General features: G+C 34.5%; 1 protein-coding gene across 5 annotated transcripts in view; it reads right to left on the bottom strand.

The window, feature by feature from the left end:
• The window catches only part of POLQ (DNA polymerase theta), a 108,852-nt gene that overhangs the window by 41,421 nt on the left and 50,370 nt on the right, over positions 1-17,061 (bottom strand). For all 5 annotated transcript variants that reach the window (XM_043874401.1, XM_043874400.1, XM_043874399.1 and 2 more), the window contains 3 exons: positions 5,784-8,884; positions 3,099-3,242; positions 271-467 (listed from right to left, as the gene is read on the bottom strand). In XM_043874401.1, the coding sequence (XP_043730336.1) occupies positions 271-467; positions 3,099-3,242; positions 5,784-8,884 (3,442 nt within the window). The remainder of the gene's footprint in view (positions 1-270; positions 468-3,098; positions 3,243-5,783; positions 8,885-17,061) is intronic.

Here is a 17,061-nt window from a genome sequence, read left to right as displayed (position 1 = left end):
GACCAAAATGAAAACTTTTTAAGTCTTTGAAAAAGGTATGAACTTTAGTTCTTAGAATTTATAACATCTCTGTTTTTATCTACATAGAGGCATCTGGTGTTAATAATAATCTGTTCTGGATGAATGCGATTACTGGACAAAGGAGTGACTACCCTAAACTACTTAAGCTGCAGTGTTGAAGCTACATAAATACCAGTCATTTAAGAATTAACCCTAAACATTAAAATATTTTTTGAAGTATACAATAATTGTTTAAATAAGACAAGAAACCTTAGGATCTTCATAACTTTGTTCTAGGGAGATGCCACAAGACAGAAGAAGAATTTTATAACTCCGGATGAAGTCATAGATGATAATAGAACGTTCTTTATCAGATTTCTTGTGAAAGCAAGATTGAAGGTGCCACAATCTATCCTTCACAGTCAGGCCTGGATCCAGAGAAGGTGGGATCAAACTGGCACTAATTTCTTAAAAAAATAAAAAAAGAAAGAAAAAAAAATTAAGGCAAAAAGTACACACATTCATTTGAAGTAGCAATCTTTAGTGCTAAGATTGAAAAAAAGCTCAAAAGCATCAGAGTTTAGTTCAGCATGACCTTATTATCCAGGTCATGTTGGCCTGGATGCACTGTTTTGTAATCTAAAAATTAAGGTTTGGGCTAGGTGATTTATAATGCTCTAATTCAGTCCAGTTCAGTTCAGTCGCTTAGTCATGTCTGATTCCTTGTGACCCCATGAACTGCAGCACGCCAAGGCCTCCCTGGCCCTCACCAACTCCTGGAGCCTACCAAAACTCATGTCCATTGAGTCGGTGATGCCATCCAATCATCTCATCCTCTGTCGTCCCCTTCTCCTCCTGCCCTCAATCATTCCCAGCACCAGGGTCTTTTCCAATGAGTCAGCTCTTCGCATCAGGTGGCCAAAGTACTGGAGTTTCAGCTTCAACATCAGTCCTCCCAATGAACACCCAAAACTGATCTCCTTTAGAATGGACTGATTGAATCTCCTTGCAGTCCAAGGGACTCTCAAGAGTCTTCTCCAACACCACAGTTCAAAAGCATCAATTCTTTGGCGCTCGGCTTTCTTTATAGTCGAACTCTCACATCCATACATGACTACTGGAAAAACCATAGACTTGACCAGACAGACCTTTGTTGGCAAAGTAATGTCTCTGCTTTTTAATACGCTGTCTAGGTTAGTCATAACGTTCCTTCCAAGGAGGAAGCGTCTTTTAATTTCATGGCTGCAATCACCATCTGCAGTGATTTTGGAGCCCAGAAAAATAAAGTCAGCCACTGTTTCCCCATCTATTGACATGAAGTGACAGGACTGGATGCCATGATCTTAGTTTTCTGAATGTTGAGCTTTAAGCCAATTTTTTCACTCTCCTCTTTCACTTTCATCAAGAGGCTCTTTAGTTCTTCTTCACTTTCTGCCATAAAGATGGTGTTATCTGCATATCTGAGGTTACTGATATTTCTCCCGGCAATCTTGATTCCAGCTTGTGCTTCATCCAGCCCAGCATTTCTCATGATGTACTCTGCATGTAAGTTAAATAAGCAGGGTGACAATATACAGCCTTGCATGCATGCATGCTAAGTTGCTTCAGTCGTGTCTGACTCTATGTGACCCTATGGACAGCAGCCCACCAGGCTCCTCTGTCCACAGGATTCTCTAGGCAAGAATACTGGAGTGGGCTGCCATTTCTTTCTCCATATGCAGCCTTGATGTACTCCTTTTCCTTTCTGAGACCAGTCTGTTGTTCCATGTCCAGTTCTAACTGTTGCTTCCTGACCTGCATACAGGTTTCTCAAGAGACAAGTCAGGTGGTCTGGTATTCCCATCTCTTTCAGAATTTTCCACAGTTTGTTGTGATCCACACAGTCAAAGGCTTTGGCATAGTCAATAAAGCAGAAATAGATGTTTTCCTGGAACTCTCTTGCTTTTTTGATGATCCAGCGGATGTTGGCAATTTGATCTCTGGTTCCTCTACCTTTTCTAAATCCAGCTTGAACATCTGGAAGTTCACGGTTCACGTATTTGCTGAGGCCTGGCTTGGAGAATTTTGAGCATTACTTTACTAGCGTGTGAAATGAGTGCAATTGTGTGGTAGTTTGAGCATTCTTTGGCATTTCCTTTCTTTGGGATAGGAACGAAAACTGATCTTTTCCAGTCCTGTGGCCACTGCTGAATTTTCCAAATTTGCTGACATATTGAGTGCAGCACTTTCACAGCATCATCTTTTAGGATTTGAAATAGCTCAATAGGAATGAGCTCTAATTAGGTGGGAGAAAATTCTAAATTCATTAAGATTCTAAAAATAAATCTACATTTCTCAGAATGTGAACTGAAATGACAAAAAAAGTTATTTGGAAGTAAATCTTTTAAAAAGGAACTAATATTACAGAGAAGTTTAGTATGAATGTATAAAACTACATCTAAAATAAAAGAAGTTCAAGTAACTACTCACCGTAAGATGTTTTCCTACAAAACAACTGAAAATATTTCATGCTTACTCAGGAATAGACATTATACAGCATCTTTTAAAATGTTTCCTTATTAATTCTGCTCCTAAAACCTAATAATCAACTAGGTATCCAACCACCATAATCAGCTCACAAATTATTTCTAGATAACATCCTTTTAACTATAAGGCTTCTCCAAAGGCTGTGTGATTCAACTACTGTCGATGTCTAGCTCATCACTGCTTCTAAATGAGTTCCAGATATACCAAACAGGAGGAAAAAAGCCTGTAAAGAAACTGCTTTGATCCAGTCTTCAGAAACAAATTTTCTAGGTGGCCAGCAAGTCCTTAAGGCTCCAGTGCCCCCCAAGAGAAAACATAGTATTAATAGCTCCATGTGACAAGCAGAAGGGACAAAGGGGGTATTGGTGGGTGCTTCTTAAAACATTATTCCAGTTAATATGTGAAATAATGTACACAATAGCCAGGATTTTTTTAAAAATGAAAAAGTTTTTCTTATTACTAAAAATAAAGTCTAGGTAAGTATCAGGAGACTATTTCAACAAAAATGTGACTATCCTCATAGAGGTTGCATTAAAATTATATAATAACTTAGAGAAATAGTGATTACTTACCAGAATGCTTTTGTTCCTTCTGCAGTGAAAAATAGTAAGCATCTTTTCCACCCCAGCATACTGCAAGCCCAACCACCAACATGTCATCACAATCTTTAACAGGAAATCCATCATCTCTAATAGAGGCTTCTTGAGGGAAACTAACTATGTAAATTCAAAGTGAATAGTTAAAAATCTCTAAAAGACATTAAATTGAACATTAAATATGATAATAAAAACCATTTGATAATCAAATTTTTCAGACCCCTACAATTTGCATTATATGAATAGTCATTTTTAGATGTTTATAAGATCTTTCTAGGCATTCCATCAATTAAGATAATTGTCACTATCAAAAATCTACCAAAGACTTCTTAAAAAGAGATCTGTAATAATGACTAAGTTTACAATTAACTTCAAGTTTTTCAAAAGCTGCCTTTAGAATTTTTATAACTCAAATAAAAGACCACTTGCACACCACAAAAATTTTACAGCAAACTCAGCAACTTCTAACACTTAGAAACTCCAAGAGTTTTTAACACTTAGAGAAACCAAGAGTCTTAGTTCTTAGTTAAAAATTAGGTATGCGGGATTGGGAATACATGTAAATCCATGGCTGATTCATATCAATGTATGACAAAACCCACTGGAAAAAAAAATAATAATAAAAAAATAATAAAAAAAAATAAAAAAAAAAAAAAAAAAAAAAACAAAAAAAATTAGGTATGATTTTGTATATGCAGTCAACATTTTCCCTAAAATAATACATCTTCCATTCCAAAGACATTGGTCAAAAATATTAGGTCAACAACTAATCTATCTTATTTACAATTATATCCCCAATATCTGGAAAATAACTGGTACATATTCGTTAAATTTAAGTGAATGTTTTTAATCTTTCTAACTGCTAGCACAGGAAATGTACTCAATTTTATTTGTTGTATGAAAAACAGAAAGAGCTAATTAACACTCAAAGTACATAAAACTTGTCATTAACACATATGCTTCCTGAATTGAATATCAAATACTTAGAACTTTATGAACAAATTCATTCATAAATACAGAAATTTAAGAAATTTCATCAAATCTTTGATTTCCACAACATGTTGTCAAGTTGACTACAGCTATCCCCCATAATAATGAATCATTACTGTCATGAAATAAGACAGGAATACATGGTATTATTTGACCAAAAGTTTTAATTCTCTGAAAACCTGGAAGAGTCCTGTGAGGCTTTGTGGTCAACACTGCAGTATGGAATTCATGACTATCAGTGGAGGTATAAATTCTACTTGAGATAAGTCTTGGAAAACATAGCTAATACACACTGTGAAAATATAGTGCCTATTTGTTATGTACTCCTGTTATGACATAAGTGAGTAAAGATATTACAGTTTAAGAGAAAATAATTCATGAGCATCACGTCTGCCATTTGCAACAACATGAATGGACCTGAGTAAAATAAGTCAGACAGAAAGACAAATACTGTATATTATCATTTATATGTGGAACCTAAAGAATTAAACAAATGAATATAACTAAAGATAAACAGACTCACAGATAAAGAGAATAAATAAGTGATTGAGGAAAAGGAGGTTTGAGGGGCAAGATAGCAGTAGAAGATTAATTAGTACAAACTACAATGTATAAGTCAGCTCTAAGAATATATTATACAGCAAAGGGAAATAGGACCATTATTTTACAATTACATTAAATAGAGTATAATCTATAAAAAACTGAATCACTATATACCCAAATCACTGTATACCCAAAACTAATTCAATATTGTAAATCAGTTATATTTTAATTAATTAAAACCATATCATTATGGTGCCATAAAAAAGCTGAACCATATTAAAAATATACATCTTAAACTTTACAAACATATTCAAATGAATATATTATATATATATGATTATTACATATATATGTATATATATATGATTTCTTAAGAGAAATGTGTTTAATGGTAAAGCTCAGCACACTTCACACTGACGCCAAGCATGACCAAGAGCCAAAGCAGCAGATATGTATGAGAAACTTCCACAGAGCCTCACAAAATAAAGAGATGAGCAAGACAACCAAACAGAAAAGCCCTATGGCGTCAGACAGGGCAAAGCCCAGAATGGCACAGAAGAGCGAGCTGCTATTTGAGAGACAGGTTCCTGGCACAGCCAAGCATTAAGCTGTCAAACACTGCTCTAATTCTGGCCTCTGAACCAGACACACCAGCTGTGGTGTCTCCAGTAGCAATAAGCTCGGCTGCTGGGTCAGTGTCTTGGGAGACAACACTGGTATGGAACTCCTATGTGGAGCTGCGATAGCAAGGCTGTTCAGATGGGCTCTGTGGCCCCTTGGAAGGAGGCAGACACAGGACTGATAGTCCCCAGGCACAACAACAGATCAGAGCCAGAGGAACAAACAGTGTCCTAGTGGTCTGCACTTTTTCAGTCTACCAGCTTTGAGCTCTTGGCCTCACTGCTCAGCTCTCCTACCCTCGTGTCCAGATGTCCCCCATCTCTTATACCAGAGGGCTATTATTATTAACCTAGTTGCTCTGAAGAGTAAGGCTGTTCTACATGTAAACCTACACAGGAGAAACTTATTAAACTTTGAACAAATTTATTACATTTAATATCCAATTCTGCAAAGTCTCAGTCACACTATTTTACATATAAATGTAAAAGATTTAAAAAAAAATCTTACCTTGCTTAAACATACCACCAATAGCAGCACTTTTAGAAGATGTCAAATTACTGATCTTTTCACAAGCCAGTGAGATGGAGAATCGAGTTTTGCTTTGCCATTCCTTCATGAATGTATGAAAGAGAGTTTGGTCACTTGCTACATCAATTATGGCCAAACTTTCAGGACTGCATGAGGCTAGAGTTAACTGTGACCCATTCTGCGGTAACTGCGGTGAAAAACTTGTGTCTCTAATAGAACTGTTATCTTTAAAACCATTTCTACTCCCTGGATGTAAATCATGGTTTTTATTATTGGAAGGTGAGCCAAACGAAGAACTTTCACCAAGTTTAAAACCATTACTAATTTTCTTAAGTTTCACAGATGTTCCAAGAATATCTGGAAATGCCAACTTAGAATCAGAAGGAATAGGTGTAGGAGGAATGAGTCCATTATCATGAACTATACTGTTTTCTTTACAAGGCAAGAGGGAGGTTTCACCATGAATAACATCATTCTGTAGTGCCTCAATACCGCCTCTTACTACAATTTTAGGGGAAAATGGAATTCCTTGTACTTGATTTGGCTCCATATTTGAAATCACTTCATGTCTGTCATTTACCTCTGCATTTTCTCCATTCAAACCAGGCAAGTCTGTAGCAGTTAATTTTAGCTTTTCATTTTCTAGAGGACTAGACACTTGGTCTAAAATCCTTTGCAATCCTGGACTTAAATCAAATGATGCTCCTGACCACAGAAATGAATTATCTTGTCTTGTGCCAATTAACTTGGATTTTTGAGACCTTTTATCTTTATCTCCTCCAATTACTTCTCTTTGGGAATAATCATTACCTACAGTCACTGGATCACTCAGTTTCAGTATTTTTAGAGATTCTGCAGTATTATGTTTCTCTTGGACAGGAAATATGTCTACCTTGTCCAAAGCTGCAACCATCTGGACAGAATCAATTTCTGAAAATATAATAGACTCATCACTGAAACAAGATAATGGCTGCTGATTATCTTGATTCTCATTCATATCTGGTTTTTTAATTATGCCCTCTGGTTGTAGACACAGAGAATAATCAAAATGGACTGATGTTATTTCAGAAGGAAGGTGTTCTTTTTCTTGTCCATCAGGTCGTTGTTCTTTTACAAGGTAGTCTTCACTGAAACTGTCAAACAGTAAACTACCACTCAAATTCAAACTTGTTTCAGGAACTGGCAGACACTCTACTTCTGTATCAGTAGAAGTTCTCTTTTGAGGAACCACAGGTATAACTGGCTTCATAGCTTCTTGTGTTTGATAACCTTGAAGAAAACTATTTAATTGGGAGTCAGTAACAGAAAGTTCACTGCCTTTAAAACATGGGCCATTTTCCCCTACTAGTATTGGAGAATAAAAAATTGGGCTTTCTGGAGTCAGGTTATCGACCTCATGCGAATCACTGCTTTGCTTCACTACATCTACAGTCTTACATTTCAAATGATCTGTCATTCCTAGTGAATGCTGTTCACTTGGAAAAGCAACATGAGTCTCTTTCTGAAAGGAGCTCACTGAGCTCTGTTTGTCTAGGTTCTTCTGAATCATCCCTGTTGCCAGGTTGGTGTCCTTGGGTCCTTCTTGGTTGGCATTTTCAGTTGCTATCTGCTGAATTATTTTCTCTGACTGAGTATCCAGGTAGAAACTATCTTCAAGATCACAGAGATCTAAACCTAAGTCAGAAATATGATTATTTTTAGTTCTGTCTGCTGCATAAGCATCTGTTTTTCCTTGTACTCCAGGAGTATTTAGAATATTCTCAGGCTGGCCTCCTAATTTACCAAATGCTCCACTTGGTAGATGTACTTCACTGGGTGTCTCAGTGCTGCTTATGATATCTCCTGATGCCTTAAGATTACTTGATTTATTTTCCTCAGCATTTAACTTGGTACTTTCACATTTCATAATAACATTTGAGTCTCTATTCATATAATTGCTGTGTGTCTCACAGGGTATTTGTTTTGCTATTGTTTTATTCAGTTTGGTGTGAGTGTTTGTCTCTTTATTAAACTGCTTCTCCAAGCACTGGTTAACTGGATGGATATCATGGTGTTTCACATAAACATTCTGGATTTTTGAATCATTTTGTGTCACCACTTTATTTTTTTTTTCTGATTCAACAGCTAATCCTCTTCCATTTTCACTGACCACACTAGTGACTTGAATCACATGTTTACTCTGAGATCCTGTAATAAAGTGTTCCCCAAGAATATCATTAGGTATTTTATTGTTCTTTGAACAACTTTGTTCTGTTTGTGATGCAAATGGTATTATGTTATATCTTCTGTCAGCACAGAAAGATATGTTTTTAGCAAATGGCTCTGGACTTCTAAATTCCATACTCGTCTCATCTAAAGTAAAAGAGTCTTCACAATGAATAGAATTAGACATAGTCCGTTCTTGTAAATTGATTCTACGCATCTTTGTGTCTTTCACAGGGCTACTGTCTCTGGATCGTTTTTGATGCTTACCATGTTTCCAAGATTGAGAGGTTGTACTCATCTTTTCTGAGCTAAAATTTAAAGCTTCTTTTTTTGTTTTCCCTGATGAGAGAGTCTGAACAACTTTCGAAGTGCTTGCTTTCCCCTTATTCAGAGACATTCCTAGCTTTCCTTTCTTAATACTCAAAGAAGCCTGTTTTTTGGCTCTGGAAATGGAATGATGACACTCTTGATGCCCATCCTGAAATTTACAATAAAAGGAATCTGTATGCTCTCTACTTTTATCTAAATCTTGCATGGTATCTGGTAAGTGATTAACAGAATCACTAAATATTGTGTCACTTTTTTTCTTTGATGTTAATCTTTTATAAGAACTCTTAGTTTGAGATATAAGTTTGTGTTCTTTTACTTCTGACTCACTGCTGGTCAATGAGTGTGTATCAGAATTCAAAAAGGAATGTAGATTCCATTGCAGTCCCATTTCAACTAAGTCCTGCTGCAGAATCATTCTGGCTTCTTCTACTATAAGGGTTGCTGCTTCCCTTTCACTTAAACCTTTTCTGCCTGTCACCCAAATAGTTCGCATATTTCGACGCTCTTCAACTGCTTCCTCTTCCTCATCCACTGCCTTTCGAGTACTATACAAGAGATAGGAATGAAATTAATTAATGCATTGATTCATTCATTAATGAAGTATTTATTAAGCATCAATCGAGCTTTTCTAGGAACTGAATAAATAGCACTGAACAAGAGGAAAGTATATCGACTCTCAAAGGACTTACATTCTAATTGGGGAAATCAGAAAATTAAAAAAACGTTAAAACACATACTGTGTTAACTGTTGATAGGTAACAGTTGTGTTAAAAAAAAAAAATGAAGCACCAGAAATGTATGAGTGGCTCTGCAATTTTTAAATAGCATCATCAGGGAAGGCCTCACTAAGACAGAATCCTTAAATGGAAAACTAGAGTTTACCGATAGAATGTGAAACAGAGCTCAGAGTAACTACAAGAGATACAAAATGAAGCGAGAGAATTCAGAACTGAGAGATACAGAGGAGAACCAAAAATTTTTCATATAAATTCTGCTCAAATATCTAGCTGACATCAAAACTATGCAAGTGTATGCAGACTCCAAGCAGCCAGGTAAAAGTCTACACAACTGAACAGAGATTTGAGCTATTGCCTAGAAAAGTTTGAGCTCAACCAAGCTAACTGACTGATAAAATATCAGTGCTCTTCATAGTAAAATAATAGATTCTACACCCTGAATAGTCAAACATATATGTAACTGAAATATGATCAAGAGAAGATGAACAGGATGAGGAAAACTTAATTTTCCATAAAAATTATGGAAGCCAAGAAATTTCTATTTCTAGTGAAGAAAGAACAAGGACCAATTTAGCGTCTCATCCACAATTAAAAAACTGAGGCTAGGCCATAAAAGACACTGCAGCTTCCATTTTGCTCTCTCTTGGGTCAATCACTCTAAGGGAAGTCAAGCATCAAGGCATAAGGGTGTCATGAAGCTCTATGGAGAAGCTCATGTGTAGAACTGAACACCAAATTGCTAGCATGTGTGTGAGTTATCTTAAAAGCAGATCTAAGTCAATCCTTCAGATGACTACAACCCTATGAGAAACTCAAACCAGAGCTATGAGGAAAGTTACTCCCAAGTTCATGACTTGGAGAAACTCTGAGATAATACATAATACTAGTTGCTTTTAAGACACTAACTTAAGTACTTTGTTCCAAAGAAAGAGTTAAAACACCTAGTAAAACTATCAAACTTCAAAGATATGGAAAATAAACCTCAAGGCCTACATATCTGGAAGGGCAAAAGAATCATACTCCCATCAGAAATCTCAAAAACAGCATACAAAGCAAAGAGATAACATTTTCAAAAAACCCAATAAAAGAAAGTATAGGCCGTCCAACCAAGATGTGCTTCAAATACTAAGGTTATGAAAAAACGATTTTAAACATACAAGAACTTGGAGAATTCTACATTATATAAGCCCTCCTCATGAAATCTAAATCTACTAGAGGATACGTTTCATCTGTTCAAAGAGAGGAAGGAACACCTCAGCAGTAAGAATGATGGTAAAAATCTGAATAACTAAAAATGTAGGTTATATTAATCTTCCATTCCTACCCCTACAAGGAGACAAAGGTGAAAAATTAATGTACAAAATTTATATTTTGAGATAAGGTAGAAATAATGCACTTTGAAAATGGAAGGAAAAGGTAGAGGGTAAAAGAAAGCTAAAGTAAGTTCAATGTCAGTGACTGCTGTTAAAGCAATAGATAGGAATTATGGAATACAATTAAAATCTTAACAAACCAGATAATAAAAGGTACCCAATAAAACAAAAATATACACCTTTCTAAATTTAAAAATAAAGTACCAAAGAGTACCCTTAAAGAAACATAGCAAATGTTACATAATACATAATTATAAAATAATTTGAGAGAATTTACACCAGACATCCGTATCAATCAGTGTGAGCAGAATTACATTATTATTAAAAATATCTTCAGATGTTCATTTGTTATTTTTAATTATTAAAAAATTAAAATGAGGAATTACATTTTAAATTTTCAAAGCACACACACACAGAAAAAGATTTTTAATTTGTATCAGAAAGCAAAACACTACTACAACTCAATGTGGTACACAAAAAGCACATCTAAACCAAAGAGATTCAAGAAGACTAAAAATAAAGGGATGGGAAAAGGAATTTCCAGGCAAAGGGAAACAAGAAGAAAGCAGTGAGGGGCACTCCAAGAAGGGTATAATTTAATGCTCAAAACCAAAAGCACAATAAAGATAATTATCTATCAGTCATATTTACTATGAATAGTTACACTCTAAATAACAACCAATCAGCAAACACTGGAAGAGATGCAAGGAGACAAAGAGAGAAGTACACCAACAACTGGTAGACTTTAATAAATAATTCAAAGAAAGATGAAGTACTGGCATTGGGGAATGAATAGGACATAATTAACATAATAAGGTAGATTTTGTGAAAATATCTCATTTTATTTTTATTATAGAGAATATATCTATCCAGTTTGTATTGACCATATTCTATATTAGGAAACAAACTGTTAGTGAATTTCATAATGGAGAAATGTTATAAAACACACTTAGATTACAATGCAATAAAACTAGAAATTACTAACGACAAAAAAAGAACTTCCACCCAGCCATAAAGGGAAAATATGCAAATTCCATAATTCCTATAAAGAAAATAATGAAAGCCTTAAATATCAGATCTCTGGCTACATTTAAAATAAGTGACCATAGGAAAATTCACAGTACTAAATTTATAGTATCAAAATTTTAAATGCAGCATTTTGTTTATCAATAAAAACATAAATGTCAATAAATTAAATTTCTAGTTCAACAAAGTAACTAGAAAAAGTATGACAAAGTAAAACGAAAGCAGTGGGAAGTAATAAAATTCAAAAATAAGGAATGAATGAGGTAGATTTTTTTTTAACAGACCTCATCAGTAAAACAAAATATTTGATTTTTTCAATTTACATAATAGACCACAAGTTGATCTGATCAAGGAAAAAAAAGAAAGTAAAGAAAGTAGAAATTTACAAAGTAACAAATCAAAAAAGAAAAATGGAAGAAATATTTTAAATTCCTAACAGGCTTATTTACAGATCTCTATGAAAATATATTTGAAACTCCAGATGAAATAAATAATTTCATTTGGAAAGGTTACCAAAACTGACCCCACTAGATGTAGAAAGTTTAAAGAGACTGATTTCTGAAAAAATAAAACAGAGAAGCTGGTCAAAAAACTAATCCCACTAAAAGGCACAATCCAAGATTGTTTCATAAGGTAATCATATCAAAACTTTAACCAGTTCCAAAGTACTGAAAATAAGGAAAAATCTTCCTGTTTTTCATGAAGCAAGTCTGATACCAAACAATGATATCAAAACTTGAGTAAAGATAGTGCAAACACACACATGAACACATGCATGAAAACTACAGACTAATATTATTTATGGGTAACAATGTAAAAGTATACCTGTAAAAGTATACCATATTAAATATTAGCAGATAGAATCCAGCATCATGTGAAAAATAATATACCACAGCCAACTGAAATTTATTCTGGAATATAAAACTGATTCAGTAGTAGGAAATCTTACTAATATAACATGCTAACAGATTTAACAGGGGAAAAAAAAACCTAAGACTATCTCCATTGATGCTGAAAAACCCTTTAACAAAATTTAATACCCATTCCTGATACAAAATATTTGAGAAAATTGCAATTAATGGACATTTTCCTAAAATGATCACACACACATACACACACATGGGGCTTCCCTGGCAGCTCAAATGGTAAAGAATCTGCCTGCAATGAGGGAGACCTGGGTTCAAACCTTGGGTTGAGAAGATCCCCTGGAGAAGGGAATGACTACCCGCTCCAGTATTCTGGCCTGGAGAATTCCATGGATTGTATAGTCCATGGGGTCGCAAAGAGTCGGACATGACCAAGTGACTTTCACTTTTCACACAAACACACATCATAATCCTGAAGCCAGTATCTTATTACGGTAGCAGATGCATTTCCACTAGGATCATAAAGCAAAAATGTCCACTATCTCTGTTACCACTATCTACTACCATTACCTATAGTGCTATTATTAATAGCTAATTCAATTAGACAAAAGAAATCTGTCAGAAGCACAAGAATCGTTAGGGGAAAAGTAAAATATCTCTATTTGCAAATGATATGACAATACCTGGAAAATCTTTGAGAATCAATGATAATTGATTCAATGGTAAACAATAAGTAATTTAAACAACAAAAGTATGGATAAAAAATACATAAAGCTCAATAGCCTTTACATACTCAAATAATAACTATGTAGAAAACACAGAAGACAACCATCAATTTAAAACAGAATAATGATTAAATATAATAAAAATAAATTTAACAAGAAATGTACAATATTTGTAGGAAGAAAACTAAAACTCCTAAGAATCTGTATGACGAATATATTTTAAAATTCCTGACAAACCAGTCCTATTAAATTTCAACCCAATTTCAATAAAATATCAAAAAGCACTTTAACTTTCATATAGGCAAGCATGCAAGAATAGCCAGGAAAATACTGAAAAATTCTAAGACAGAAGTTACCCTACCAGACATTAAAAGACACTACAAAGCCTTTATAAATAAAAGCATGGTGCTGGCTCATTAATTGACAGAAAGAATAGTAAATAAAATAGAAAGTCCAGAAATAGACTTAATTACATACGGATATATAACATATGATGGTGGCATCTCAAATCACTGGGACAAAGATAAACTCTTTTATAAATCAGAGTCACTGAGAAATAAAACTGGATCCAGGCTTAACACGATACACAAAACTAAATTCTAAATGCATCAGGAATCTAAATGCAAACTTATGAATATTAGAAGAAAATATGTGAATACCTCTTTAATCTCACTGTATGAAAAACTTTCCAACTATAATTGAGAAGCAAAAATTAAAAAGATTGCTAAAAAAAATTAATGAAAAGAAAATTCTGCATGGCAAAAATAATGCAATAAAGTTAAAACACAATTGGTAAGTTTTGAGAAAATTTATGAAATATACATGTCAAACGAATGGCTGGAACCCTAATCAGTTTTAAAAAGACAAGATTCTAAGATGCTTTAAAAAAGAGGAGAAAGACTAAAACTTCGTAGAAACATAAGGAGAAGACATAACCAGATAATTCAGATATATTTCTTTAAATAATCCTCAAAATTGGAAAAAAATTTTTACCATCTTGCACATTCATAAAAATGCATATTAAAACCATACCAAGACATAATTTTTCATCTATCTGGATAGTAAAAGTGAAAATCTGCTTTTCAAAGAGAAATACCAGAGGCTCCAAATGGCATCACTTGTGCTAAACTCATGATATCAAGTCCAGATTAAATATATAACCTAAATAGAGTTAAAAATCTTCCTCAGAAGTGTAATCCTTTTTAAAAAATTTTTGGAAGTATAGTATTGACTACAATAAAAGCTCTATATTTTTGGTTTAAAGACAAGTTTTAAGGATTCGCTATTCCAAAGGTCTAAAGAATATAACTAACTCAGATGCTTTTCAAGATTATGTTATCTAAGGTAATCTATAATAAATAAAAGCTAATTTAAGCTTATTGATTTAATTAAAACAGAGCTGTCTTAAGAATTATCAGTATTATTATAATACTTTTATTCTACTTAAGCTGACAAATTTGTCAGTAAGAAAAATAATTTGGCATGGTAAAATGTTTAGTATAATCTAAATATAATTGTTTAGAGAAGGGGTTCTCAAACTCTAAGATCTAATGCTTGATGATCTGCAGTGAAGCTGAGTAATAATAATAGAAATAAAGTGTACAATAAATATAATGCACCTAAATCATCCCCAAACCTCCCCCATCACCCACCTTGGTCTATAAAAAAATTGTCTTCCACAAAACCAGTCCCTGGTGCTGAAACAGTTGAGGGCCGCTGGTTTAAAACAAGTAAATTAAATAAACAAAAGGACAATTAAAAGTTTTCTAGGTAAAGTTTTCAAACAAGCTTCTTGAATTTTTAGTGTAAAACTCTAAAGTTTTGCCAAGACTAGGTTAAGTAATGGAAATCTATTGAACATTTAGATCATTCCAAGTAAGACACAATAGGTGAAAGATTACTTTATGTAGGTTTATCTACTTTTGGCTTCCTATTATTGCAAAACTAGCGATAAAACTTGGGATTATTAGTAAGCGTGTTTGGTGATGCCAAATATAGGCACTTTCCATCTACCCCCACAAGGATTAAATCCTGAGCTGCTATACATGTGACCTTCAACACTCCCTGAAAGGAGTTCAGGGTGGAGAAATCAGGAATTTCCCAGGCATGCAGTGCTCTGGGGAAAACAGGCAGAACATCTTCAGATAGAAGAGTTTATGGGCCCAATTCTTACAACTCCTCCTACCTAGAAAAGCACTAAAATCATTAACGATTACACTTGCTCCTCATGACTAGCAGCAAGCCTCTGCCAAAATGTGTGCTTGACTGCACGTACCCTCTTCACTAAAATCATATGTAACACTGACCTTCCCCTCTACCTCATTCGAGCAGTTTCTCAGCTATCTGAAATACTGTCTTCTGGGCTATACTTCTCATTTTGTCCCAAATAAACCTTAACTCACAGCTCTCATATTGTGCTTTTTTTTTTTTTTTTCAGTCAACAGTGCCATGCTGAGAAATTTTTCTATGAGAAAGCATATGTTTCTAGAAGTTATAAACTCTTTATGATTTGCCAAGCTGCAGAATCCTAGTGTAACAGGGAGTCCACAATTGTTTAGTTTCTAAATTTTCACCAGAACTTAAGGTTTTCAAAGGTTACAAATTCTAATACAAGTAACTAAAGCTACAAGAAACAACAAAGGAAACATCTCCCTACACAAGGAAAGCAGGATGTGTTCTTGGCTAAGAAAAGGCATGGGTAATAAAGATGCATTTTGTTAAAGGAAATGAGAGTAATTTTGTCTGAATTAGAGCTTCTGGTTATGAAGGATAAACTAAAGTTATACAAAAAGCTGAAGAGAGATAAGATTTTACCACGTGTAATCAAGCTGGCTAAAACTGAATAATTATAAGGGTTTTAAAAATCAAGTTTTACTATCAATAGTGTACTTATATAAAACTAATACTTAATTTTTCCTCATCTGCTAAATAGACAAGTATTGTTTCATACTGACCTGTGATCCTACTTAGGCAAGTGTCCAAACAATTTGATGTCTTCAACAAACTTCCCCAAATCAAATTTTAAATGAAGTCTTTTGACCACAAACTAACTTTGAAATTTTCCAGAGGGCCTCTGGAACAAAGACGTTAGGCTTGTTTGATAGTACATCACATGGGAAACATTATCAAATAAGAAGTAGTAGTAAGCCTTCTTTATGTTGTATTTGTATAAGTATATAAGTGTTCCAGAAACTGTGTGAAGTTCCTGAAAACTTGGTATAACCTAATATAATCCTAACTGATAATTCTAGTCATTATCTTAAAATTGTGTATGACAATCCTCTGGGACCCCAATAAGAAATAGGTAACAAGTAAACAATTTTCTTACTGCTGTTCACTTACTTTCTAAAACCTCTGTCATCAAATTGAGGCTCACACTAAAGATATTGAACCTGAGTAACGGAGAAATGACCTATGTAACTTTCATACAAAGGCAGCAGAATCTATAAAGACTATGGCAAGTATAGATGAAGTTCACTCTACTTCTCAACCTGGTACCTTGTTTACAACGTTACAGCAAAGCAGTATTAAAAAAGGACCTGCATGGTTAATCACTATTCTTGCTGCACTTAAATAATCAGATCAAGTTTAACGCAAACAAATTAGTTTTACTGTGATACTGTCATTATCTTTGGTTAAAAAAAAAAAAGAGGATAATTAAAGAGAGAAAAATTACATTTGCACCTTTCTGCTGTGCTATGCTATGCTTAGCCACTCAGTCGTGTCCAACTCTTTGTGACCCTATGGACTATAGTCCTCCAAGGCTCCTCTGTCCATGGGGACTCTCCAGGTAAGAATACTGGAGTGGGTTGCCATGCCCTCCTCCAGGGGATCTTCCCAACCCAGGGATTGAACCCAGGTCTCCCACATTTCAGGCAGATTCTTTACTGTCTGAGCCACCAGGGAAGTCCTTGCATCTTTGTAGCTATCACTAAAAACAAAGGCACCCCTTGAGCCCTGTGAGAAGGGATGTTACCAAGTGCTCCTGATCATGA

The sequence above is a fragment of the Cervus elaphus genome, chromosome 19 (assembly GCF_910594005.1).
Source record: "Cervus elaphus chromosome 19, mCerEla1.1, whole genome shotgun sequence".
Lineage (NCBI taxonomy): Eukaryota > Metazoa > Chordata > Mammalia > Artiodactyla > Cervidae > Cervus > Cervus elaphus.
The sequence above is the reverse complement of the archived record's forward strand: the minus strand, read 5'-3'. Positions and strand labels throughout refer to the sequence as shown.